This window comes from Syngnathus floridae, chromosome 3 (genome assembly GCF_059516105.1).
Source record: "Syngnathus floridae isolate MCC-2025c chromosome 3, RoL_Sflo_1.0, whole genome shotgun sequence".
Lineage (NCBI taxonomy): Eukaryota > Metazoa > Chordata > Actinopteri > Syngnathiformes > Syngnathidae > Syngnathus > Syngnathus floridae.
The window spans coordinates 20313194-20339862 of record NC_142415.1 but is presented as its reverse complement, the minus strand read 5'-3'; the positions used below and the strand labels follow the sequence as shown (position 1 = coordinate 20339862).

Here is a 26669-nt window from a genome sequence, read left to right as displayed (position 1 = left end):
TTCTCGTGAACTCCATTTCCTGCTCTAATTTCCCCTCCTCCTCTCGTTATTGTCGATGACTAGGGTGTTAATGATTGCATCTGGCGGTGCCACAAATTAATTCCTGCCTCTCTGGCAAAAAGCTGTTCCCCACCTGATTATGCAAAGCAGGCCTACATTCGCTCTCTTTGAAGTGGAGGAGAAGCCGCTTCCAGATTCCCCCCTCGAGGAACCGCCGGCAACACGGGGAACATCAACAAAGCGGAGTTCAGGCAAAGGTCAGTAAGATGGCCGACCGTTTTGTAGCCTCGCTTATCACCTCGTATCATCTACATATCCTTTGCTTTACCTAAGACGAGATCGGGCCGCTATATTGCAAAGAAGGTCAGCAGAAGTAGAGCAGCCTGAGAAATCTACTCAATCGTGTGTATTCAAGGTGGATTGGAAAAGATGCCAGCCGATTGTGTCCGCCACGGTGGAACGCTTCCGCAGCGGGTTCTGCTTTAATGTCGAGGGAGGGGGGAAAAAGAAACGCTTAGGTGGGCAACATCCCAGGAAAAGAAAAAAAAAACAGTATACTGCTTATTAGGTTTGTTCAATCGTTTTTGTTTATTTCCCAGACTGATACCGGTACGAGTATTCAACTTTTTATTACTCACCAAGTACTAACACGACTAGTACTTTTGATACGGATTTTCTTTTTAATCTATACAAATAATCTGCGTGGATCTGATAGATGTATGCCTTAAATTACTAATCATAAAACGGATACAAGGTGATTAATACCTTGAAATAAGGCCAGGTATCAGTTCGATACCAATACCTGGTATCGGTATTTGCCCATCCCTTCTGCTAATCATTCAAAATTCCAAAACGCACAAATTAATCATATGATTTGGATTCATTACAAAAAACAGAAGCTTTTTCTTATTTTTCTCATCAAGTTAAAGATGTTGCTAGGCAGAATTTCTAGGGTGGAGGCGGGGCAATGGCAGCCATGCCCACGAGGAATGCAGCTCCCAACCCATACTCATTCCTTCGGGTTACAATGCGTGAATCTTAATGGCATAAATCATCCACATGCAGTTGTAGTGTTTGGCACTTCTCCAAAGTGGACCTGCTTGGCCTCGTCTACTAGTGCCACTTTAATGCTGAGAAGATAAAATGCTGCATTCAAGAACATTTTAGTTGTTCAGGTCGAGAGTTGCACTGACCACTCTGGCGTGACAGCAGCGTTGAGGTAATGAGCTTCTGGGGGATGATAGAACTTGATGACTTGTTGAAAGGTGTATAATTTGATGTAGTGCTACTTAAAAGTGTTGCTAATTTTGTGTAGGACAGCAACGGGGGAGCTTTAACTTCACGACATGATTACCGCTCTTACATTTTCTGCTAGAACGAGACGACGTGTGTTAGAGACCCCATCAACAACTTCTCATATTTGCCAAAGTACGGCTGCCACTTTATTTTGATAAAAGTGTGCCACTTTTTTTTTTTTTGACTAAAGACTCACGCCCTCAAGACCGATTATTTAAATTTAAGGGAACGATCAAAACAAGAAGTCATGGACAAAAAGAAATGGAGTCTTTAATTGACAATAAAGGGAATACAGCTTCTCTAAATTATTGGGATACTTTTTGAGGAAAATTGGAATGTCTCTATTTCGTCTTTCTTAGCCGAGCCAAAAACATGGGCCCCCAGGTTTTACGAGGCTGGGGAACGACGAGGAGGCCCAGTTTGCGGTCGTGCGAGGACACGCTGCTGCACCGCGGCTGCAGAGATTGGGTGTTGGGTACGGGCCCGCGGCCAGCGGGGCGAAATGTGAAGTAGTTCGATAAAGGAAACGCAATCTCCTCCCAGAGGTCCTCAGGTTGGACTTCGGGGCAGTCTTTGAGCACGGCCTCGACCACGGCAAAGTTCTCGGCGCTGGACAAGGTGCATGTTGAATAGACCACCATGCCCCCCGGCCGAACTGCTGACAGTGCAGACCTGCGAGGCAGAAGATCAACAGCGTACTTCAAGACAAATAGCCTGACAAGAAACTTTTCGCAACATTTTCATCCTATGTTTAGCATCCGTCGCCTTACGTGCGTAGAATACCGATCGGGGAAGGCATTCGTTTTCCGGTGGCTAAAAGCCGTTCCTAATATTCTGCCTCACGTGGATGAATATTTTAGAAACTCCGAGTATGATGCAGTGCATAATGCAACTTCGATAATAAACACATTACGTTAAATGATTACCTCTCCGACGTCTTTCTAATTATTTTGATTGACCTACAGGCCAGTGATTACAATTGAGTGACTCGAATGTAATTTCACTCATTCATTAAAAAAAAAAAAAATCCTTCTTCCTAAGGGATTCTCATGAAGACATGATTTGTCATTTTGGAGGCCAATGTAGTTGGAAAAAGTTGTAAAGGAAATGTGTGACTCGCCGTAGCAGTTGGAGCTGGAGTTGCGGCAGCCTGCCTCTCTCCTTTAACCTCTGTTCCACCTGCTGGCCAGCAGACGAGAACAGCCAGCTCCTGTCATTGGAGCACGGAGCGTCAACCAGGACCTGTCACACGCGCGGCGACATACGCAAGTGAGATGTTGTTCATGCTCCGCTGCTAATCCAGCTTTTCCATTGATTTGCTCAAAGCTGCGCTCAGCATGCGTTTCCAGACATGAGAAGATATGACACCTCTTGACTCATTGTGCAAATCCCTTTTTTTTTTGTTCTTTTAGTGTTGGTTGTTATAATTGTTTGCTTACTTTGTCATAAGTCCCCGCCTCGCTTTGCCCAAAGGAGCGTCCGTCCCGGTCTGACACAACCACTCGGCCACTCAATGAGCGAGGCAGGAAAGACTCCAAGGTTTTCATCAGCCTGTCGCGTCTGTGCTCGTCGGGTTCATTACAGCAAAGGAATGCTGGAATAAAGAACAGCTTCAGAAAATCAGAATAATAGCAGGGGATTAAAAAATATATATAAAATATATATGTACACCCCATCACGATTAAAAAAAAGAAGGCTGTGTGAGGTGTGGAATACTGGTACGTTGGAATATTGCGTAACATGATGTAATATATAAATATTTCACTTTTTTTTAAAAAATACTCTTTTGATGATTAGATCTTAAGATATTGAACCCCCTCATCTAAATATGAATATTGAGAAATGTAATAAAAAAAAATTATGTAGAAATTAGGAAGCAATTAGTATTTTCTCAAGTGTTTAATGAATGACACGTTTGATTTTTTGAATATTTCTTTTCCACAACATTCTAATTTACTGACCTGAAGTATACACTGTCTATCAAGAAAAAAAATGGTTGTGTTTTTTAAATGCACTAAAGTTGTGCAGCTTTGTTAGAGGATTAATTGTTAAAAGGCTGCTTAAGTGCAGCAGAGTCACCTGGGGTAGCGCACTGCATTATAGCAAAAGCTTTGCCCCCGGGAGCAGCGCAAAGATCCAGAACCTTCTCTCCATCTCGCACTTGCAAAGCCAGCACCGGGAGCACGGAGGCGGCGTTGAGAAGATAGTACTGCTTCAGCTGGCCGGGCCTATGAGCCTGCGATGGAAAACGCAGCGGGCGGGGGTGCAAATAACACTGCAGCGACGAGGACGGCGGATCCAAAGCGCCGTCCGATTGAGGCCGCTGAATGGCAGCAGGAGAGCTGAACTTCTCACTCGGACGCTTGGAGGGAAAGCCTTTGGAGGTTTGACATTCAGCACCGAACACAGCGCGGAAAGCGTCAGACGGTGTCAGGGCTTCTTTCTGAGGCAGTAGCGTGGAAAAGCCTTTTGACAAGAGGACACGCTTGACGTCTGTCACTACAGTAAAGCGATTGAGCAACACGCCGTACTGCCAAGACGACGGGTCGAGCAGCACGGATCTGTCCAACGGAAACGGTAGCAGTAAGCAAAGATTGACGGCCATGCATCAATATCAACAACTCGACTGACCTCACAGATGGCCACAATTCCCCCAGCTCTTTGTGGTACTGATGGTCAAAATGGTCCAAAATTAGCTGGCATGAAGAGCGCTCCTTTTTACTTGTCCTGGTTACCTGTTATGAAAAGAATGCCAAAGGTTTCTTATTTAGACATATCGTCTTAAAAGTGCTTGAGAGCAGCGTTCCACAGAAATAGCACTCGGAATGTTTAGACAGGGATGAGTCATCCACACGAGTAACCTTATTTGATCCCCTACCAGGAGGAGACAAACATTTTGACGTTCAGAGAATCCTCCCGGTAGCACAGTCAGGTGTTTTCGTGTTTCAGTCTAGAGTACATTTACACAAACAAACTGGACAGTGGTCAATTTACTGTTATGCAAGCCTATTATTATGCTGACATTCTCAAAGTTGGGTAAAAGTATCATCGGTGGTACATAATGCTGCTGGATCAGAATTTTCTGAGGGAGCAATCCCAGGGGATGAATACTGTTAAGTCTATGTTATATAATATAACAGTGTCAAACATTTTATTATGTAACTGATGGAATGTCCCTTCTAATATAAAAAAAAAAGACTGAGCCATATCGCCTTTTTTAAATTTGATTTTTTAAACTAGGCTTTTAGAACAAGTCGATCGAAATGTTTTTAGGTTATTAAGGTCGTTTTAGATTTACAATATTCCAGGCGTGAAGCGATGGCGACATCTGCTGGACGTAGTATGAAACGCAACATGCACTCACATTGCGTTAAACACTATTTTGTGATCACGCTGACGTTTGGATTTCACAAAAGAATTATTCATCGTTGTCCATAGCGTGAAAAATGAGTAACAATCGTTAAATCGTGAAAGAATAATAGTGAAATAAACTAAGTCGCCGCTTTTGTTTACCTGAAGTGATGCTCGTTTTGGCTTCTTGTGTTTTAGAACCGCATCGTGATCAAGTAACGAACACAGAAGTCTCGCCGTTAGCTTTCCACTTCTATCGTTTAATGTCTTACGTAAGTACGCTGAAAATGCAAACATTTGTTCCATCCATATAGACCATATAAGCTCATGGGTGAATGCAAACGTAATAACCGGTGACTCCCGGTTCAAGATGGCGTCCGGGTTTGCATGCGCTCAACCAGCAGAGGCTCCCTCTAGCGGTGACCTCAGGGACGCCACTGACACCGGAAGTCAACCCGGAGGACATCGCGCATGTGCAATCCTCTCGTGCGTTCGACCTCCACTCGTCACCGGTAAGGGCTAATCTCGTCTCTCTTAGCGCTTTTTAAATTATCATTTGAAAACGATATGTGTCCCCTATGCGCTACATATTAATTTCAAACAAGCGACATTGTTAAATGTTCTCCTCGCTGTTGTTGTTGGCAACCACCTTTTCGATTGACCTTTCTTGTGTATGCATACTCTGCACGATCGTTTTTCTCATCATGTCGCAAATACTCTTTGCTGTTTTAAGAATGCGCACTTGGTGATGTTTTAAATGGATTCCGTTTGTCATTGTGCAGATCTTAATCACCTCCAGCTCCAGTGCTTGACCCGACTAGAACGTCCTGTCGTGATGTATGCCTGCGCCAAGTTCGTCTCAACGCCCTCTTTGGTGAGGCTCCACAAAGAGAATAAAAATGACAACGTGTACATGTGAATGTGTCATTTTTAGTCAATGGCAGGTGCATTAGTTTGATGTTTTTAGCACTTGCCAGCTTTGTTGCTCTGCCAAAGGAGCTAAAGAGTTAGCCTGTCTGAACAAGGACGACTCAACTTGCAGAGGTGTGCACTTGTTTGCTCAATCCAAATTTTATTCGATATAAAAATCCCACATAAAATTAAATCAATGATTAGGATTCCAATAACTCTACAACAATCAGATGAGGAGTTGTTAGTACTGCTATAAATGGAGGCTCCTCTAAACAATGTTGTATACAATTGTTCTAAATTTAATGTGACTCGCAGCACAGCATGCAGCTCCATTAGATGATTAGTAATTATACTTCAGCACTGATTTAATTATTATGATTTTTGTCCCCCTTTTTTATAGATCCGTGCGGGATCTCGGGCTCTGTACAGGCCACTATCAGCAGCTGTGGTGTCCGATGCCAAGCGGGCAGAGGTGAGCAGTAGCCAATATTGAAAGTTTAAACTAATGGCATTTTCATCAGATGGAATTTGATGTGCAACCAAAGTGCTTGTGAGCGATTGGCCTCTAAATGGAAATGATTTAATGTTGAAGGACCCGAAGGAGGGAAAATAACAAAAAGAACCTGCTAACAAGCAAGCATTTTGGAAAACACAAATTTTATTTTATTGAACTTGTGCACTTTCTATGTTTGTGATCTATTCCCTTCTAGACCGCTGCACTGCTCCCACCACAAGGTGTCGCCACTTACCAGTCGCAGTTGGCTCTGCGTGGATTTCAGACCAGCGCAGTGAGCCGCGACATCGACACCGCTGCCAAGTTCATTGGAGCTGGAGCGGCCACGGTCGGAGTGGCCGGATCCGGAGCCGGTATTGGGACGGTGTTTGGTAGCCTCATCATTGGCTATGCTAGGTAGGACGACTATTACCAACCTGCTACAAAACAAAAGTAGAATATTGACTTGTGCATGGTTATCTTCACAGGAACCCTTCTCTGAAGCAGCAGCTGTTCTCCTACGCCATCCTGGGCTTTGCTCTCTCCGAGGCCATGGGTCTCTTCTGTCTGATGGTGGCGTTCCTCATTCTGTTTGCCATGTAATTCCTTCCAGGGACGTGTCACAAGATTTCCAACAACGAGCTGTTTGCACGTCCAGCCATGGTACAAGAACATAATAGTGGTGCTTAGTCCTCATTGTCTGTCATAATTTTGAACAGTTGGCAAAGCAACCATTTTTATGGCCTTTGCCATTTTATTGTATATTTAATCAAATGTTTTTTTTTTTGTTAAAGATCTCATTAAAGAAAACATTGAATCCATGAAGTTTGTGTGGGTGTTTTTATTCCTATGTTGTGAAAATTTCAAGATTAAATTAAAATGGGATGTCATTCACAATTTGGTAATCATATTAAAGGGGGATAATTTAACCCAGGGCAGATTAAATTGTCATGGCAACACATCAAAGTTGAAATCTGATTTCAGCCACAAGAAAATCAGTGCATACCACCGGAAGCAGTGTAGCCATGAGAAATTCTTTAAAATGAATAGAAAACACTATTATGACAAAACTACAAATAGGTTTATGTAAAAAATATAAATTGGAAATTTTCTTGGTCAGCAAAGATGGCCTTGCAAGCCTGGACCGTTTATAATTTATATTTGTGAATACCGAAATAAACTATTTTCTAATGTGTTCCTGAGATCTTGTGGCAACATTTACACAATGCATTGGGGTTTTTTTTTTTTCAATTACATGATGATATTTATTTTTCCTAATTTGGATATTTACTCCCTGACATTCCACACTACATTTAAATCTTATAAAGACGTGCAAAGATTTCAACAGATATTTTTTTTTTATTATTATTTTTAATTTACAACATATTCTCTGAATCTTGGTGTGTGTGACATCAGTGTTGGCCGACGCTCCGCCCCCATTTTGTGCATACCTGCTCCAGGGCGTGCCTTCACCTGCTGCAGCTGCACATCATCCTATCTGATTGCGTCTGCAATATATGCCTCGCTTTGTTTGTATGCCACCTCTTTCCGGGGGCCCCCATCCCACGTCACCAGATCGACTCAAAGTAAGAGCTGGTTACCTTGTTCCCAGTGTGGCATTTTGTGGCTTGAGAATATTGTTGTCTTTGCTGACTGCACACACTACATAAACTCTGCATTTGGGTGCTACACTTTGCACTGATCATGAGAGAACAAACTTGGACACTAACACTTTGTGGAACTCATACCATGCCATACCATACCATACCATACCATACCATACCAACTCATACCAATTGCTACACTTTTTTTATCCACACATTCAGCCAACCATCACATTCCATTATTTATTTCTCATGTTGGGGTCCTACACATGACTGAACACACTTGCCAAGGCTTCTGGATGTTGCACACTCGGACACTTGGGGAATACGCAAACCGATTGCCATTTTTTCTCTTTCCATACATGCAGCAACTCTACCACGCGCCAAAAAAGCACTGTCATTACACACATGGTTGTTTGTGCGCGCGCACGGGGCCGTAAAACTATCGCTGGTAGGAAATGCAATTTCGATCTTTGTGGGTCTTGACATGGGGTGAAAATGACACTAAAGCTGACTTTGACTTTGACTGATTTAAAACAAAAATTTCAAATTTTCTGGTGTGTTTATGATCTTCTGAAACTGGTAAAACTTTAAACAATTGTCTTCTCAATGCCTGGGAGGTTTACAAAAACTGTCAAAGGGGTCAAAATATGTGCAACCTCCAGAGGTTTTTGTGTGTGAAATGTTTGGCAAAGATGTTCTATGATCTAAAGATGTGACAATACTATCCTTTAAACGATTGTCTTCTCGAAATGCCTGGGAGGTTTACAAAAACTGTCCAATACTTTTGTGTGTAAATTGTTTGGTAAAGATGTTATATGCTCTAAAGATGTGACAAACCTATCCTTTAAAAGATTCTATCTTCTTGAAATGCCTGGCAGGTTCACAAAAACTGCCAAATACTTTAATGGAAAGGTTAAAGGGGGTCTAGGAATGTTCAACCTCAGGTTTTTTGTGTGTGAATTGTTAAAGATGTTTGTTATATGCTTTAAAGATGTGACAAAACTATCCTTTAAAACGATTTCTATCTTCTCAAAATGCCTGGGAGGTTTATAAAAACTGTCAAATACTTTAATGGAAAGGTTAAAGGGGGTCACGGTATGTGCAGCCTCAGAGGTTTTTTGTGTGTGAAATGTTTGGTAAAGCTGTTTGTTATATGCTCTAAATATGGAACAATACTATCCTTTAAACGATTCTGTCTTCTCGAAATGCCTGGGAGGTTTAAAAAAAAAAAAAAAAAAAAAAAAAAAAAGTTCAATACTTTTAATGGAAAGGTTAAAGGGGGTCAAGGTATGTGCAACCTCAGTCAGAGGTTTTTTGTGTGTGTGAATTGTTTGTTAAAGATGTTATATGCTCTAAAGATGTGACAAAACTATCCTTTAAACGATGGTCTTCTCGAAAAGCCTCGGAGGTTTACAAAAACTGTCAAATACCTTAATGGAAAGGTTAAAGGGGGTCAAGGTATGCGCAAACTCAGTCAGAGGTTTTAGGTGTGTGAATTGTTTGGTAAAGATGTTTGTTTATATGCTCTAAAGATGGGACAAAACTATGCTTTAAAAGATTCGGTCTTCTCGAAATGCCTGGGAGGTTTACAAAAACTGGCAAATACTTTAATGGAAAGGTTAAAGGGGGTCAAGGTATGTGCAACCTCAGGTTTTTTGTGTGTGAATTGTTTGGTAAAGATGTTATGCTCTAAAGGTGTGACAAAACTATCCTTTAAACGATTGTCTTTTCGAAATGCCTGGGAGGTTCACAAAAACGGTCAAACTTTAATGGAAAGGTTAAAGGGGGTCATGGTATGTGCAACCTCAGTTTTTTTGTCCGTGAATTGTTTGGTAAAGATGTTTGTTATATGCTCTAAATATGGTACAAAACTATCCTTTAAACGATTCTGTCTTAATGTCTGAAAGCTTTACAAAAACTGTCCAATACTTTTAATGGAAAGGTTAAAGGGGGTCAAGGTATGTACAACCTCAGAGGTTTTTTGTGCGTGAATTGTTTGGTAAAGATGTTTGTTATATGCTCTAAAGATGGGACAAAACTATCCTTTAAACGATTCTGTCTTAATGTCTGAAAAGTTTACAAAAACTGTCCAATACTTTTAATGGAAAGGTTAAAGGGGGTCAAGATATGTGCAACCTCAGGTTTTTTTGCGTGTGAAATGTTTGGTAAAGATGTTATATGCTCTAAAGATGTGACAAAACTATCCTTTAAAAGATTCTGTCTTAATGCCTGGGAGGTTTACAAAAACTATCAAATACTTTAATGGAAAGGTTATAGGGGGTCAAGGTATGTGAAACCTCAGTTTTTTTTGTGTGTGAATTGTTTGGTAAAGAGGTTATGCTCTAAAGAAGTGACAAAACTAACCTTTAAACGATTGTCTTTTCGAAATGCCTGGGAGGTGTACAAAACTGTCAAATACTTTAATGGAAAGGTTATAGGGGGTCAAGGTATGTGAAACCTCAGGTTTTTTTGTGTGTGAATTTGGTAAAGAAACAAAACTCAATAACAAATACTCTAATGAAAGGTTAAGGTAGGGGTATTTTTTTTTTTTTTTGGGGGGCAAGGGATCAGCGTTCTCGTCGCGCCCCCTGTCAGTACCTGGGCTTGCCCAGGGAAGCCAATGATCCCACTAGCAGACTAAATTCCAAGACAGAGCAAAATCAAAGAATCCTAGTCAGTCTCAAAGCCAACAGCTCATTGTTGCTTCAACTTTGGCTGTTGCAACAGCAAGTTGTAAGAGTAATTTTAAAAAGTTATAAAATTAAAACAATGTTTTAAATTCCATGGCAAAATATTGTAGTGTAATGTTGACATTTGAGGTGCCTTAATTCCAAAACCGCCTTAAAACGGGCACTGAATTTGCCTCCTAAAGTACAATTCTTGAATTATGGCTTAATAGCCTGCAGAATTTGTGCTAGAACTTTTGTTAGATCTCATAATGCATTGAATAAAATCAGGTTTCATGCCCAGAAGACACTATCACAAAATTTTGGTTAAATAGATTAATTAGATTAATAGGTTAAATTTCTCACTTAATTTCTTTGTATGCTGTATTTTTTTTTTTTTAAACAGGATTTGCCCGTAAGAGGGAGGCCTGACCTGCAGTACACAATATTGCCAGAAGAGGGAGGTACCAGCACACACTACCAGACGTTCCCCATTGGTAATGCTTGTGAACAACGATGACGTAGCCTACACTCACATTAAAAAAATGAGATCCATTAAGAGTTCAAGATCACAATGTGCACTTTTGTCTTCGAATTGCAAAATCGTTAATAGATTAATGGAATTATTTTTCTTCTCGTGCAGCTCAATAGAATATTTATGTATTGCTCTACCTTTTAGATCCGGACATATTAATCAAATAGAATTGACAAAGAGCAGATGTTTACATTTGTCATTGGCCTCTCCGGTAAATGTTGCACAGTTTTCTTCTTGACTAGCTTTAACAATGCCTGCGTGGTTTTATTGTCATGTTTGATGAAGCGCATGGATGATTCACGGACGTGCCCAATGCGTTTTATGGTTTGCCGGCAAATCTCTCCGTACGGGTTCTCTAAATGTACCTCGTGAATTCAATATTTATATCCTCAAGCTTTTAGTGGGCTTTCCCTTCGCTAATATTCTCGTAGGAGTAGGATGCTCCATTTGGCTTGACGGAAGGGAAATTCCTCCGCTCTTCCAGTCCCCCCCTCCCTCCGTCCCTTCGTGATGCTGCCATTACGCACTACTATAATAAGCATGGGCCGCGATTCCCCGTGACGTCACATGCGTTTCCGTATAAATAAAGTGAGCGGCGGTCACCGAAAGAAAGGCACTACTGCAGGATTACTGGACCTGACATCTTCGGATTTATTCACGCCACATAGTAAGTGATTTGATAGCTATTTTATTTGGCTTGGCTTAAGACCTGATTAGTGAAAACGTTGCGGATGACACCACTAATAAAACGTGGTCCGTCTATCTACAGGTCCTCTGTATTTGAAGCAATGACTTTGAACAAGAGCGACAAACTGCGAAGCATGGACAAGCGGAGAGCCAGCACGCCTTTCCCCGGCAACATGAGCCACCTTCACCGGAGGAGCATGCCGGTGGACGACCGGGACCTGCGCGCCACCACTGTCCAACCAAACGGACAAAGCGACGAGCTGTCCAAGCTGCTGCGCTGCACCTCGCAGAAGGACCAGCACCGGGGAAGCTGCGCGTCCGACTCCTCGGACTCGGTTATTTCCACCGGAAGCGAAGCCGACTCGCAAGTGCACAAAGTGGTTCTCCTCGGGGAGCACGGCGTGGGCAAGTCCAGCCTGGCACGCGTCTTTGGTGGAGTTGAGGACGCCGGTCACGACTGCGATGAAGCAGGTAAATGATGGCATGCGGAGAATGAGTCATCATCCAATGAGAGCTTATCTTGTCCTTTGTGTCACCAAAAGCTTATTCATATAATGACCAATTCACCAGTTAGTCATCCATTAGTGTATGTATTCAATTTTGATAGTCAGGTATGAATTTAAATCTTGTTTATGCAGGTACATCTTTGGGGGACATTGTTGCCAGATTTTTTTTCATCTTTTCAGTAGTACAGTTAACATCTGCGTGAAATGATTTAAAAAAAAAAAAAAAACAATCAAAAGATGAAATTGGTCAGATGGAACATTTCTTTGCTGGAAATAAGTCCAGTTTTTCTCATGGACACTTAATTCCCCCCCCCCCCCCCCCTACCTACCAGTTATCATTAAACAGGATAAAGCATTTAGAAAATGGCTGGCTGGATACATCTTACAGTTGGGCAAATCCGTGATGGCAAACTTAATGTGATGGATGGCTTCCTTATTCCTCCACGCAAGAGTGTACACATATTGATTATTGCTATTTCCATCTCCAGCCATCCAGGCAGCAACTCAGCTGTCACAAATGCAACATCTGTTGACACACACCAGATCTGCTTAACCTTCTTCTTGTCCTTCCAGGAAACAGTTATGACAGATGTATCGTGGTGGATGAAGAAGAATCTTCCATTGTCCTGTATGACATCTGGGAACAGGTGAGGCTCATGATACGTATTTATTTTTAATTTCTTTATTTTTATTATTTTTTACATTTATTCACATTCGAATGCATCATGGGTGTTAAAAGCTGCAATGTTGTCTTCTAATGAAGGATAACAGCCAGTGGCTAAAGGATCAGTGCATGAGGATGGGCGACGCCTACATCATCGTCTACTCTGTGACGGACAAGTCGAGCTTCGAGAAGGCGTCGGAGCTGCGAATTCAGCTACGCAGGGCCAGACAGTCTGAAGATATTCCCATCATCCTCGTGGGCAACAAGAGTGACCTGGTCAGGTCTCGAGAAGTGTCAGTTGATGGTAAGTCACCTAATAAGCAGCCGTGTCAAATAAGTTGCATTCAAAAGAAGAGTTACAAAACTACCGCCGCTTTTGGGACCGAGAAGTCACGTCTCTGTTGTTTTTGCAGAGGGAAGCGCCTGCGCCGTGGTGTTTGACTGCAAGTTCATCGAGACGTCGGCCTCCCTCCACCACAACGTGCAGGACCTGTTTGAGGGCATCGTCCGGCAAATCCGTCTGAGGAAGGACAGCAAAGAGGAGAACGCACGACGCATGGCTAACTGTAGGCGCAGAGAGAGCATCAGCAAGAAAGCCAAACGATTTCTGGGCCGCATGGTTGCACGCAACAACAAGAAGATGGCGTTCAGGCAGAAGTCCAAATCCTGCCATGACCTCACAGTTCTTTGAGAACCAGATTGGACATGAGGACTTTCCTTCGTTTCTTTGGCCTCTGAAGACCCGACGCTGTGTGTTTTTTTTTATTTTATTATTTATTTAAACACTGTCTGAAATGGACTCGTTGAGCTGTACAGAAATATATTTTTGATTTTCAGACACCACAAATAACCAAGTCTTGATGAAAAGACGACTTGTCATATCGTGTTCATGGTGTTCACACGCATGAAGCTTTGTTAGTTCATTTTGTCCACCTTCAAATGTTGCTGATAAGCCTGGGTGACAAATCCACAAAGCACACACACATTGCAAAGATCACCTTTCCCAGTTTACTGGAAGAGACTGATGTTAAAAAAAAAAAAAAGATTCTGAAATCAAGCTCCATCTCATTCTGCTGGAGAACATCACGTAGTCTGGAGTCGAGTTTACTTGAAGGACGCTACGCAGGTTCGTGCCTCGGACAAGTGGAGCCCAACTGCAGCACCGAAACAAATTCAGTTAGTCGAGCAATACCAGATATTTGTCTTGTAGACATTCAGGTTGTCTTTCTTTTCGATAATTTTCCAAATAAATTTGCAAAGAAAATGTAAAAGTTGTTTTTCCTTCGGCGAGAGAAAAACGTTTTGTTTTGCTTCAGTGAAATTGACTTTTGCATCTTCTTGAATATTCATTGGAGGCGACGGCTCTGCTATGGCTTTGGTTTCTCAGGGAGAAAAAGAGGTAGTTAAGCATGCTCGTTTGAAGGTGTTAACCATTAAGCCACACAAGGAGTACACAACCAAACTTTTTCCAGCCAATTTAAACTCCGCTCACACCTCTCAAAGCGAAGACGCGTCTTTTGGAGAAGGTAGGACTCAATATTTCAAAATCAAAAATCCACTTGACTACACCTTCAAAAACATTTGGGATTCATTTGGATCACTTAACTAGCTTCATATTTTTGTTTGCTTTTTTTTGTTGTTCAAATGTGGCTCTTGTTAATTTTTGACAGTCTGTGAGTCGGTAAGACAAAAGATTCCCGTCTGAAGCCACGTGGGTCCAAGCATTTCTACGTCGTCATGGTTGACCGCACAACTGGGCCAACATTCATATTTGCAATCACGGTGAGCCTTACCGACAAAACATTTTTTTTCCCCCTGGAACGGCGACGTGAAAAAAATTTGTTTTGCAGGTGCTGCTTAACATATTTGCATCCTGCTTGGGGGCAAATGTTAAAATAGGTGTCCCAGAAAACTATGATGGCATTTTCCCATGGTATTTATCCAAGGTAAGACTTTTTTTTTTTTCTTCACAACCTTAGAAAGAAAAATCCTTCATTTACACACAAGTAAAACTGTGAAAAAAGCAATTTGCATCACTAGGTAGAAAATGTAAAAAGACTAAAGACCTGTCATGTCAATTTTCTTAGACTCTGTACTGTGTATATATACATATTTAAAAATATATATTAGTGTAGATAGAACTGCACAGACGTCTATTTTTAGCAAGGAAAAATATCCGTGTGATGACGGCACGTTCGACACGACAGAAAAAAAATGAAAAAAATAAATACAAGGTTGATTTATCCACAAATAAACATATCTAATTGAATCTCATTAGATCGGGTGTACAATATTTTGAGCCTGGTGAATAGACCACATGAGCATCACTAACAGTATTAGAGGAAAAAAAGATGTCCTTGCTCAGAATGAACCCATCTAACCAAGAGAGGATTTTTATTTTTTTTCCTGAGTGTTTGGCTTATAATAAATCAAATGGTGTCCAGGGTAGGCACAAAAGCATCAGCCTCTTTTATTCTCACTCTGCACTCAAGGTTTAGTACGCATGTTGGCGTCATCAAAATGGCACGATGTGGCTCTGAAGGAGCTTTTTCATTCCGTCGGCAGACGGCATTTTGTGCCGGCGCGTCAACAGTGTGGAGCTTTGATTTGTTTGCTTTGTGTCATCACCCCGTCACGCGTCAACACACTGTCACTCTTTGAGGGAAAAAATTGGCGTTATTAACTTCTCAAATAGAACCGAGGAGGATAATGAACCCATTTTGTGTTCTATAAATGGAACGGGCCTGATAAATGTGTTGAAACACTCCTAAAATTGGTCAGTCAGCACAACAGACAAGACTGCAATCTCATTTTTCTCCATGTGCCAATGAGCTAGCAAGTATTTTGTATTCTTGTTTTCATGTGATGGTGAATGGGAGAAACAAATCTCTCCTCCTCAAGAGTTTCTTTTTTTAGGAGTTTGCGATCATTTGCTTTTCAGAGTAACATTGTGTGCTCCTCAGCTTCACAGCCTTCCAAGCAATTACAGTGACTTGGCGGTAACGGGAGATGACGAAGGGATATTTGGAGTGGACTCTCAGTTTCTTTATGCTTTGAAACCACTGGACAGAGAAAAGCAGCCATCCTACTCTCTGCAGGTATCTCAGATGTCCATCCATCATCCACTTTTTTAAAATCATTTGATATGACGTCACATGAAAATGGCATGACTCTTTTTTTTTTTACTACATGAACAATTCCTCAATCAACCGCACTAATATATTGAAAAGATGCTTCGAGAACATGCAGTATGAAAGTCACCTTTTCTGTTTCTGCGTCTGCCAAGGTGTCCTTCAAAGTGTCAGGGCAGCGCCAGAGCTTCACGGTGGAAGTGTGCGTCATCGACAAGAACGACAATGTGCCCGCGTTCATACAGGAGAGCATGAGGGGCAGTGTGCAACTGGGCCTTCTCAAAGGTAAGATAGTCCCGCCCCCCCACTAGGCTGGGAAATAAATTGCATTTTTCTAGATTTCTGTATTTTTCTCTTGAGTTTTTCATATTTATTTATTTAGTGATTATTTTATTTATATTTTATATGATTTTATTTCTTTATTTATTCATTTATTTATTTATTATGTGATTTTAATTTATATTTTATATGATTTTATGTCCTTATTTATTCATTTATTTATTTATTATGTGATAATTTTATTTATATTATTTATTTATTTATTTATTTATTGAACACTTACTAGTTAGCTGCCATAACATATTTCTTTCCAAATGAGTGGTGACAATTTTGTGCCTCTCTCAGGCATTCCCTTCATGCAGGTGGAGGCGTTGGATCGTGACGACCGCAACACTGCCCACGCTGAGCTGCGTTTCCGCCTCATGGAGCAAACCCCCCGAATCCCCTCCCCTCAGATGTTCTTCATTGACTCCATCACAGGAGAGGTGTCCCTCACCGAGGACGGTCAGTCCTTCCAAGTCACAGCTGGCAAATGTCATCCGTGGTGTACTGTATAATATGCTTGTATGTGCTAACCATAAACCTTATCCATTTTCTAAGACACCTTCAACCTAAACAACCACGATGCCGTTATGATTTCCATGTCAAACATGATCATGCTTGCATCATCACCAGGCGCCTCCACATTGGACCCCGAGATGTGCGGCAGATATAAACTCTCAGTGATGGTCAAGGACATGGCTGGAAAATCCAACGCTTTCTTCACCACCGGCATTGTCACCGTTGAAGTGACCGGGAATACCTGGGCATCGCCGGATCCCGTCCGCTTGCAGGAGAACCTCCCGGGCCCGTATCCCATCGCCATCTCGCAGGTAAAACAGGTCAAAACCTCCTCGGTTTATAATGGAGCGGAGATGAGCTATTTTTAGCTTCTTAATTTGATCAGCGAGGACACAAACGAGTGTGTGCAGCTGCATCCGTGATATCATATTACAATGGAATCAAGCGTCGATAACCCGAAGGGGATCGAGTGGCCTCAGGTTGCCGGTTGCTGTTTTTAGGGCCTCTCAGGTCTTCCTGAATGACCAAGTGCTGAATTATTGATGGCGTTCAAATGCCAGTGATCCTTTCAGACTCTTCAACACTTGCAATGAGGGCTGTTTACATATTCCAAATTGTCCTTGTGTGCTTTTTTGTGAGATGTGAAAATCAAACACAGTAATTTGCCTTCGATATCTTCAATTTATCAATTAGTTTATCTTTTGCTGTACATTCTAACCTGTACGAGTGTGAAAACGAATCTTCTGGCAAGATTGCTGCTGATTTTAAATTGCACGGATCGAACGTGTTGTGCTGTTCCAAGAGTCACGAACACGACAGCGGTCCCTCCTCCTCCTCCTCCTCCCCCACTCTCGCCCTCCGCCTCTCATCACTCCTGTTTCGTCCACCCACTGAAAGTGTGTGGATCACAAGTGGGGCACGTTTGATTCTGGTAGGCACAAATAATGGCTCTTTTATGTTTGCCATTCATTAGTGTTAATAGTAGCATAATTTTTTTCTCTTTTTTTTTTATTTACCTGTGAAAAATTATATATTATAAAATTATATACATATGTATATATATTAAAAATAGATAAATATAATATTTATATTTTAAAAATATATATATATATTCAAAAAACATTATATATTAAAAATATTATACATATGTATTTATATATATATATACATATTTAAAAAAATTATATATATATACACAAATTGCAAAACTCCTACTTGGGGAAACCTCGGTTCGCCCACGGTAAAGAATTCCTCGATAGTGGAAAGTAGGTGGCAGGACTCACCACTCTTATGACACATGGAGCTAAAAGCGTTTTTGATTCTTTCTACTCGAGATTCATGTCTATAAATACATGGTGCCCGTCAGGCTTTTTCAGCAAAAGGCTTTCACATCAGTGACGATGACACTTTTGACAGAATTCCAAAGATTATTAATTGTTAGATGCAATCCACTGTTGCTATCTATTTTTGGGTGGTGACAGCTTATTTCATTCAGTCTAATTTCCTGGCGAAAAGTGCGATTGTGGAAAGCAATCAGCCAAAGCACTTGGACTCACTAATGCAATCTAGCGAGACTTTGGAGTGGATGAGAGAGCGTCAATGGTTGAGTCAAGGCTCTTTACTGCATTAAATCACTTTGGACGCAAATCTTTTTGGGAGCAAAATTCATGTGCGCCTCTTGACATTTGTCATAGCCACTTCAACTTGGATCAAATCCCAAATGAGATTCATATCCACGTGCAGCTGAAACTATCTGCGCTTCGAGTAGCATTAGGAAACAAAATGTTCCGTATCTGATCTTTTTGAAAGTTGCTCTCGGCAAACTTTGATATTATACAAGACATAAAATGTCATGTGTGAAAAGGTTCTTAAACTTGACTCTGAGGGAAGAAGCATCTTTTCTTGAATCAATTTGTTCTGCCTTTTATAAAAATCATCTTTGCATCTTCTGAAATGTAGATAGCCTCAAACACGTTCCTAAAGGACAAATAATTTAGATTTGTTTTTTTGCAAGATCATCAGAAGTTGCTTCTGTGAGTATATAAAAAAAATGCACTGAGGGTTTTAGTGATAAGAATTTCTTAAATTCATCTTTCTGAAAGTCAATGATGTGGACATGGCATTTATTTATTTATTTAGTTTTTAGTCATTATTATTTTCCTTTATTATTTCAATTGGTTATTTTTATCTTCCTGACCTTTCCGTCTTATTCAGAAAGGAGAAACAGATTTTTATTGATATGTTTTGTGGATATTTCTCCATATGTATACAAAATTGTAGCATTTGGGCAGAGGTGGCATGGCGACGAGATGAGGCCACGCACACGTTTGCATTCGCCTCCGCTCCTTGTTGGGTGCTGTTGGATTGCGTCTAAGATTGTTCCAGCCGGGCTGCACGGCCCGGCCCAGCCCGCACAGCTCTCCGTCAAGAAGAACAGCAAATCCCCCGCAGGCCGCAGAGTTAGTTTTGGCTCGGCTCTCTGTTTCACATCATCAGCTGGCTCCTTATCATGTAAACAACGGCTAGCTTAGCGTTACGCACACAGGGCCTCTCGAATCGCTCCTAGAGTTGACAATAAATATTCTCTTTTTATAACACACGCAAATCCCGTTTTCGAAGTTGTCCAACACGAGATTGATGACATGTTCCGTTGAGTGCCCCGTATGTTCGTGTTTGTCAAGGTGAAATGGAGTGGAAGCCAAGCAGAGTACAGTCTGGAGGGGGAGTTTCCAGAGATGCTCTTCACCATCAGTCGAGAGGGAATCATTTATCTCAACGCACCTCTGGACAGAGAAACGCAAGACCAGGTCTGTAGAGCAGCGAGTCAAACATAACAATGAATGTTTTGCTTATAATTCATGTCGAAACATGGAAACACTACAAGCTTCTGTTTACGTTCTGTTGGGGAAACACGAAAGGCAGCTGGACAGCGGCATCACATGAAATCTTCACGTCCATTAATGTTGACAATAATCGTTGTCTTTGCTTGAGTCAGTTCCTCGTCAGCATTGTGGTGGAGCGCCCAGATGGACGTGAGATCGCCAAGCCGGTGGAGTTAAGAGTGATGGTGGGTGACGCCAACGACAACAGGCCCACCTTTCCGCAGGCGCAGTACCACACCGTGGTCAAGGAACTTGCTGCTCGAGGTGGACCACACCTGCTTCTCTTATTTTTTGGATCGTAACCTATCCCAAAATAACAAAAATGACTTTCTCCCCAGGAACGGAGATCTTGACGGTTCAGGCAGCTGATAACGACGACCCCAAAACGGATAATGTACGGATCTTCTACCGATTGGTTGGCCAAATCCCGGAGAGCCCTCGCGCGTTATTCAGAGTGGACCGGGACTCGGGCGTCATCTCGGTCCAAGCAGACAGCATGGAGGGAACGGCGCCGCAGTACACGCTCACCATCACTGCTGAGGATGCAAAAGGTGAGGAAATAGAATTTTGCATCCCTCATATATTCTTTATCCTCATCTGCTATAATATGGGCTCACTTAGATTTGGCAGCTCCATGTTTGTTCTCCTGAAAACAGTAAAGATTGTGTTTTGGCGTGAACCTCAATGTATGAGTGCTTCGGAAAAGACAAATCTTAGCTGGCGTCACCGTGCATCGGCAGGAGTTAAAAGGTTTGACTATAAACAGGAAGTGTAAGCATCTGCTGCGTGACTCACACATGAGGATGTGATGGAGGCAAGATGAGGGACTTGCTGTTCCTTCCTTGTCTTTTATTGCCATTCTGGCCTGACCCTGAGTCACCAATAAAAGGTGTAATGATGTCCCTGGCAGGTCTGAACAGTTCATGTACCGTGGTGGTGACAGTGCAAGATGAAAACAACAACCCACCAGTCTTCTCGCAACATGAGGTAAGTAAGACAGTGAACTTTTGGGAGAACCGTAAAAAAAACCGCAGACTTTTATCAGCTTATATAATTTTCCTGGCAGCCAACTAAATAAAGCGTGCCCTCTAATCCAAGGCTCATACAGACGTGTTATCGGAGTTTTTGTCTGTTCTTTGTATTCCAAGTAGACGGCGCTGTTAATCACATTAGCTTCCTTTGGAGGGAAAATTTCCACTGGTGTATTTTTAGAGCGTCCCGGCAGCTGACCGTCATATTGAAAATGACATCAGAAATTATTTTATAATTATAAAATCCCGTTTTCTGGGTTGATGGGGTGACTGACCCTCAGCTCTTATCTCATCTCAGCAGAGAGACAAATGTTATTGATGATGGAAGGCCGTTTGACAGAGCCCACACACTCCCGCCCACATGTGACATGTAAAAAAAATAAATAAAAATAATCATGACGGTTGAGTGATGCGTGGGAGAGCCATCCCGCCGTGTTAAGTCATTTTCTTTGTCAGTTTGTCGTGGCTCGACAAAAGACTTGAAGGCTTGAGGCGAATGCTTTTACATACTCGCTCACGTGATCGCCACACAAATAGTGAGGTGGAAAATGCTCTTGAGCGGGTCACGCCTGAGCAGCGCAGCATTTTCCATGGCCTTGTGAAGGCAACGCCAGCCGGGCTGATGTGGGAGGTGAGTGGTGACAGAGCCGGCCGGGTTCAGTGACCCCGCAGCTGGGATGGCGGAGGACATTAGCGAGTGGCACATTGAAAGGCCGCGTTAAGAAAGGTTAGCCGACACCGGGAGGGCAGCAGGGTGGGCCAAAAGTAGCTGACACTGCTTTGGAATTGACAATGAAAGTCATATTGGAAGGAAGGAAGGAATAAGAAAATGGATCTAGGTTCTGAGCTCAAATAAAATTAAATGTTTGCACTTATTAATAAATTTGTGCAGTAATAGGTTGTGTGTCATCTATCGGGCAGTATGGACCCTTCCACATCTCGGAAGACGCGCCGGTTGGCACCACGGTGACGGCCATGCTGGCAGGCGACGCCGATGTTCGAGGAGGCGACAGCTGGCAAGTCAATTATCGTTTCGAATCCGGAAACGAAGAGGAGGTCTTCTCCTTACTGACGGACAGGCAGACCAATGAGGTTTCACTCGTCCTGTCAAAGGTAAACAATCCGAAAAATGTGCATCTTTCTTCATCATTTATGATTCTTATCAAGTCACAACAGCAATAATCTGTGATACAAATTTGTGATATAAAGTTAATTACCAAGTTAGCTTGTTAGCTATCCAGTTGGTTGTTTTGGGGTTTACTGCAGTCAGTGTCTTTAACTTTTATTTTTTCAGTTTTACGGGTGAAGTCAAATAGCTGTGATTTGTTTCGTTTCATCGATTACGTACTTAGTTTGGGTTAGTTTAGTTCCAAACCACTTTTTAACAATAAGATGCATAGGGACATTTTAAAACAGTTTGTTATGGTGACTAAAAATCCTCCCATCGATCCCCAGTGACAAATCATGCACTCTCAAAATCAACTTCAATTTTTGACGTCACCAAGCGAGGTCGTTGCCGGAAACCAGACACATTTCATTACTCCAAATCACACTCTGCTCACATCCAGACAGAATAATTAGATTGCATGTGCAGAGACTAATGGCAGTTAAGCGCGTCGAGGCTGGAGGGGCCGGATTGGGACAATGACGAGCTGAGCTGAATGTCAATCCAAAATGATTCCATTGACATGGAATTATAGACGTCTATCTCTTCCGCGATTCCTCGGACATCGATTCGGACAGGAGTTGGTCACAAGATGTTGGCTGCACATCTTCTAATGCGCTGATGATGCGTCACTTGCAGTTAGCCGTGCGTCCCCCGCCTGCCAAAGCTCTGCGTACGCTCACCCTGGCAACCGTTGATGGTGTCTCGTTTCCGCACAGCTCCTCCAGCTGAGCGTGATGCTTGTGAGTGGGCCGGCTGGGTCTCGTCACCCCTGCCGGGAATCGCATCCCCCTTTGACGTCCTTCCACTTTTATGCCTCCGGCGAATCTTCCCATGATAATATTTGGGCCTTTTCTGACAATCTGCTGTTAAATAAATGATGGGGCTTGTTGGGGATAGCTGAACTACATTTTGTACTTTCCTTCTGTTTAAGCAGGTCGTTGACTTTGAGCGCGAGAGTGAGTACATCCTCGTTCTAAGTGCCCAGAACCCGGTCGCCCTGGTCCGGGGCCGCTACGGTCCTTCGTCAACGGCGACCGTCTCCATCTACGTCGACGATATAAACGAAGGGCCGGTTCTATCGCAAAGCCATTATGAGGTGACGGTCCGAGAGGGTGAAGAACCAGGGCGGGTCATCGCCACCATCCGAGGCTACGACCCCGATTCTCACCCCATCAGGTACGTTTCACGGGTGTGATGTTGTCATTGAAGTTCTACATTGAAGTTTCTTTGTAGATATTCGCTTCAGGGCGACACCAAGAAGTACTTCTCGATTGGCAAATACTCAGGCGAGCTGAAGACTGTGCAAGCATTGGACCGAGAGGAAAACAGCACGTACACTATGGAGATCATTGCGGTGGACGGACGTGAGTCAGATGGATTTCATTAGTGCACCACAATGAATTGTCATAACTTCGTAAGATCGGCCACAACCGCGAAACCGTTTCAGAAATATGGACTGTAAGACTTGAAATAAATAAAATAATGTAATTTTTTTTCTTTCATCAAGGTAACGCCTCCTTATCTGCCTCAACCTTGGTCACGGTGCAAATTCTGGATGTGAACGACAACAGTCCAGTGTTGGTGGGCGACTACTCGTGGAAGTACTTGTGTACCCCTCGCTGGGAAGACCAAGCGTTGGTGCTGGCCTCGCGGGACAGCGACGGGCCGCAGCACGGAGGAAGACTCAACTTCTCGCTGAGGAGCGACGCCACGGTGCGGCGCAACTGGAAGCTCACGCCCATCAACGGTGAGCTGGAGCCGACCTCGAGCCGTCAATCGCAATGAAATAGGGATGGAAAAACACAAGGGAGGGTGGAAAGTCAAATTTAGAAATGCCCAGATAATCCTATGGATACGCGGCCTGAAGGGACAATGGGACCTTACAGCTCTGACGATCCAAACATACAATAATTGATTCCAACTATTAGAAAGACAACCTAAAGTCTGACTTGTCCAAAACGGTGCTCACAGTTTTATTTAGATCATGCTTTTATGCCCTCAACATTTTATAAACTGTTTACAGAACCGGGAACAGAACAAGAGGTTCATTTATCACATCTCAAGCACTTTCCCTCAGGTGTCCCCCTCCTCTATCATGGTTGAGCTCACACGAGCAATTTAAATTGAATGACGTGATTTCTTTGGTGTCATCGATGTTTTTCTTTCAGCTCGTGGAGGCTAAAAGCGGCATTTCACCAAAAGTATGACACTTTGCCATCAATGGCCGCTGCTCGCTTTGTTCATGTTCCCATGGATGTAAATGAGGTCCCACTTATGTCTGATTTTCCCTCACGCTAAGTGCTCATGACTCACCCCGGTCTTGCATTCGAGGCGTTTAATGCGCTCAACCTTTTGTCATTGGAAAAGTCTACAAAACAAAATTGCATCATGTCAAGCCATGTATGAAATAGCACACGATGGAGAAAAACAAAATGGCTTCTCATTGTTGTGCAGCTTTTGTGGTTTTGACCCGCGAGTGCGTTGAACATGAAAGGGGACGATGAGAAGGTCCGAGTGTGACAAGCTCAGATAAGGCTTCAAACAAGTCGATAAACGTTTCTCTTTACGGGGCTCCTCTCACGTCATACAGCCAGCGGTGTATTTTAAACTGATGCGCACGGATAAGATAGTCAGCTCAAAAGTGTGTGGCTCGACTCTTCCAGTATCTCGCTGGTCAAGGTGAAAGAAGTTTGCAAAGGAGACGGGCGGCAAGGTTTTGGGCCGAATGTCTTTTTTTTTCTCTCTCTCTCTCTCTCTCTGTTTATTTTGCTTCCTCAATTTCATTTCATTTTGGTTTTATGCAAGGACTTTATCTGAGAACAAACAGGAAGCTCTGTATTACTTGTATATTTTAATATTCTGAATAAAATTGTCAATAAATAAATAAATAAATAGATAAATAAATAGATAAATAATAAGAATAAAATAATAAGTAATCCATAAATAAATCAATCAATAAATAAATAGATAATGAGAATAAATAAATAAATCAATAAATCAATAAATCAATAAATCAATAAATCAATAAATAAATACTTATGTGCCGAGACCATTTCCATTGAGGACGGATTATTATTGTTATCCATCTTTATTTGAAGCCAGGTATGGGGATGGAGAGGTGGACCGAGGTATCACACACACGGACTCGTAAAATCTTTTTTTATGGTTGAAGGTGTTCGAAGGGCTCGATGTCAGGTATGTCAAGTTCCTCCACATCGCACAATCATAACATTTTCTCTCTTCTCAGATACTCACACCAACCTCTCCCTGAACACACCATATCTGGCCCCTGAGGTTTACACTGTGCCCTTCACTATCTCTGACAGCAGCTCTCCTCCAAGGAGCACCTTCATAAACTTACCGGGTAAACATTTTTGTTCGGTAGAAAGGCAGAATATTTGATTTCCATGACTGATGGGAATTGTCGTTCTCTCTTTCTTTTAGTGACAGTGTGTCCTTGCAACATCAGGGGCAACTGCAAAATGCCAGCCAAGCCGCTGCAGGGCATGCCAACCATCCAGTCAGCGGTGGGCACTTTGCTTGGCACATTTGCAGTCATAGGTCAGTCGTTTAGGTAACATCTCAAGTAGACACACTATTGTTGTTTTTTAAGCTCTTTTATGATTTGTTTGAAATAGGGACCATCCTCGTTGTTGTGTTTGTGCGACTGTCCTACCAGAACCCCAAGCAGCCCGGTAACGCAAGCCAAGAGCGAGTTCCTCTGAAAATGTCCATCTAAGCATAATCGTCACCATTGATGGAACCAATTCTGCTTTCCCAAAATGATGCTCTAATTTCAGCGCCGATGCTCTGTAGAGTATTTGTGAGGTCAAACTTGTTTAGGTTTACCTGTGTTTGAGCCATGATGCTGTTTATTCCATATTTCACATCATTTTAGGTGTAGTTGTTTACACTGCCGCCGCCTTTACACTGCAAATATGTAGTTTGTAACCATAGTCACTGTTTCTTGTTGCTTTATTCCTTTTCTTACACTGATAACAAATTATTGTAAAATCATCATCAGATTCAAATAAAATAAGGTTAAATGATCTTTTCTTTTAGCCTCCCACTTTATCTCGGTAGTGTAAAAATTTTTGTTGTGTTATCTGTGAATTTGATGTGATGGGGTGCAGTCAGAGTGATGAAAGGGACTTAGCGCGGAGCCTTGTGGGACACCTCGAAACAGAGATGCTACTGAAAGCACCAAATCAGGTCCCAGGTTATTCCAGGTGGTTCAATGCAACATGGAGTAAACGTTAACAGTGAAAGGATAGTCCAGGTTGGATGGAAGACCAGCAAGTCTCTCGAGGCACTTCATATTAGCACGTGTTAATCCCCGCTTTGGAACAGGCACTGTGGTGGATGAGGGGACCGATATAAACAAATACTCCAGCAGCACCTTCTGAGTGCTGAAGTTCTGAAGGGCACATTTGCGGAATGAGTGGCTGGCTGTTGATGGTTGAAGCTGGAGTGACACTTGCTGCTGGGTGATCAAGCTGATCCGCCAAGGAGTCACTGCTCCTGCTGTTCCTCCTCCTGCTGCTGCTTCTGCTACGCGGGGCAGGTTAGCCTTTGTGGTGATCTTGTTCCATATTCAGCTTGTCATTAGCGCCGTTTGAAAGCTTTCATTTCCCTCCCACTTCTATGTTGAGGTAGCTGCAGATGAATACGTCTGGATTGGACATTTTCAATGTCTCATGACTCACGCCGTATTCTGACATAGCAGCCTTTTATACGAGACTATTTATATCCAGAGAGGAAAAGATCCTTGAGTCAGATGCGAGGGCAGAGGGGAATCGGACAGGAACCATCTGTAGATGGTTTCAGAGATGATGCCATTAACATCTTATTGTGTTTCAATGATGCCACTGTTTCAAAAATACGCAGCTGCTGTCCAAGG

At 42.5% G+C, this 26669-nt stretch overlaps 4 protein-coding genes across 12 annotated transcripts; 3 read left to right on the top strand and 1 right to left on the bottom strand.

The window, feature by feature from the left end:
* Positions 1-1541: 1541 nt before the first annotated feature.
* Positions 1542-5057, bottom strand: nsun3 (NOP2/Sun RNA methyltransferase 3). Its single transcript, XM_088371665.1, has 6 exons — positions 4810-5057; positions 3928-4031; positions 3376-3857; positions 2736-2890; positions 2417-2538; positions 1542-1968 (listed from the first exon to the last, which is right to left on the bottom strand). Exons 1-6 carry the CDS (start codon positions 4951-4953, stop codon positions 1638-1640), a joined length of 1338 nt encoding a protein of 445 aa, XP_088227791.1. The 5' UTR covers positions 4954-5057; the 3' UTR covers positions 1542-1637.
* Positions 5003-6873, top strand: LOC148401032 (ATP synthase F(0) complex subunit C3, mitochondrial-like). The gene is made up of 5 exons (XM_088371666.1): positions 5003-5159; positions 5430-5521; positions 5960-6031; positions 6270-6469; positions 6541-6873. Exons 1-5 carry the CDS (start codon positions 5018-5020, stop codon positions 6653-6655), a joined length of 621 nt encoding a protein of 206 aa, XP_088227792.1. The 5' UTR covers positions 5003-5017; the 3' UTR covers positions 6656-6873.
* A 3358-nt stretch (positions 6874-10231) lies between these two features.
* Positions 10232-13968, top strand: rrad (Ras-related associated with diabetes). 8 transcript variants are annotated; one of them, XM_088372091.1, is made up of 7 exons: positions 10232-10385; positions 10732-10822; positions 11450-11527; positions 11630-12018; positions 12627-12700; positions 12817-13021; positions 13131-13967. In XM_088372091.1, exons 4-7 carry the CDS (start codon positions 11649-11651, stop codon positions 13406-13408), a joined length of 927 nt encoding a protein of 308 aa, XP_088228217.1. In that variant the 5' UTR covers positions 10232-10385; positions 10732-10822; positions 11450-11527; positions 11630-11648; the 3' UTR covers positions 13409-13967. The 8 variants fall into 8 exon arrangements, with proteins under 8 accessions (XP_088228217.1, XP_088228215.1, XP_088228219.1 ...); XM_088372089.1 differs by having other exon boundaries at positions 10232-10392; XM_088372093.1 differs by lacking the exon at positions 11450-11527 and having other exon boundaries at positions 13131-13968.
* Positions 13969-14175: 207 nt separating this feature from the next.
* cdh16 (cadherin 16, KSP-cadherin) lies at positions 14176-25818 on the top strand. 2 transcript variants are annotated; one of them, XM_088371330.1, is made up of 18 exons: positions 14176-14243; positions 14388-14499; positions 14568-14663; positions 15681-15815; positions 16004-16133; positions 16473-16631; positions 16803-16999; positions 19370-19495; positions 19684-19834; positions 19909-20121; positions 20481-20557; positions 21523-21714; positions 22704-22945; positions 23003-23133; positions 23277-23516; positions 25017-25133; positions 25214-25330; positions 25408-25818. In XM_088371330.1, exons 2-18 carry the CDS (start codon positions 14455-14457, stop codon positions 25506-25508), a joined length of 2469 nt encoding a protein of 822 aa, XP_088227456.1. In that variant the 5' UTR covers positions 14176-14243; positions 14388-14454; the 3' UTR covers positions 25509-25818. The 2 variants fall into 2 exon arrangements, with proteins under 2 accessions (XP_088227456.1, XP_088227455.1); XM_088371329.1 differs by having other exon boundaries at positions 22701-22945.
* The last annotated feature ends 851 nt before the right edge of the window (positions 25819-26669 follow it).

Bases quoted from the DNA above. Each gene is read 5' to 3' on its own strand.
- nsun3 (XM_088371665.1), bottom strand. From the start codon at position 4,953: ATGGAACAAATGTTTGCATTTTCAGCGTACTTACGTAAGACATTAAAC. The intron at 2,891-3,375 runs GTGACTCTGCTG...TCTTTATTCCAG, and splicing joins AATGCAGTGCGCTACCCCAG to CATTCCTTTGCTGTAATGAA. The intron at 2,539-2,735 runs GTAAGCAAACAA...CGCGTGTGACAG, and splicing joins AGGCGGGGACTTATGACAAA to GTCCTGGTTGACGCTCCGTG.
- LOC148401032 (XM_088371666.1), top strand. From the start codon at position 5,018: ATGGCGTCCGGGTTTGCATGCGCTCAACCAGCAGAGGCTCCCTCTAGC. The intron at 5,160-5,429 runs GTAAGGGCTAAT...GTCATTGTGCAG, and splicing joins TCGACCTCCACTCGTCACCG to ATCTTAATCACCTCCAGCTC. The intron at 5,522-5,959 runs GTGAGGCTCCAC...CCTTTTTTATAG, and splicing joins TCGTCTCAACGCCCTCTTTG to ATCCGTGCGGGATCTCGGGC.
- rrad (XM_088372087.1), top strand. From the start codon at position 11,592: ATGACACCACTAATAAAACGTGGTCCGTCTATCTACAGGTCCTCTGTA. The intron at 12,701-12,816 runs GTGAGGCTCATG...CTTCTAATGAAG, and splicing joins TGTATGACATCTGGGAACAG to GATAACAGCCAGTGGCTAAA. The intron at 13,022-13,130 runs GTAAGTCACCTA...TTGTTTTTGCAG, and splicing joins TCGAGAAGTGTCAGTTGATG to AGGGAAGCGCCTGCGCCGTG.
- cdh16 (XM_088371329.1), top strand. From the start codon at position 14,455: ATGGTTGACCGCACAACTGGGCCAACATTCATATTTGCAATCACG. The intron at 14,500-14,567 runs GTGAGCCTTACC...TTTGTTTTGCAG, and splicing joins CATTCATATTTGCAATCACG to GTGCTGCTTAACATATTTGC. The intron at 23,134-23,276 runs GTGAGTCAGATG...TCTTTCATCAAG, and splicing joins GATCATTGCGGTGGACGGAC to GTAACGCCTCCTTATCTGCC.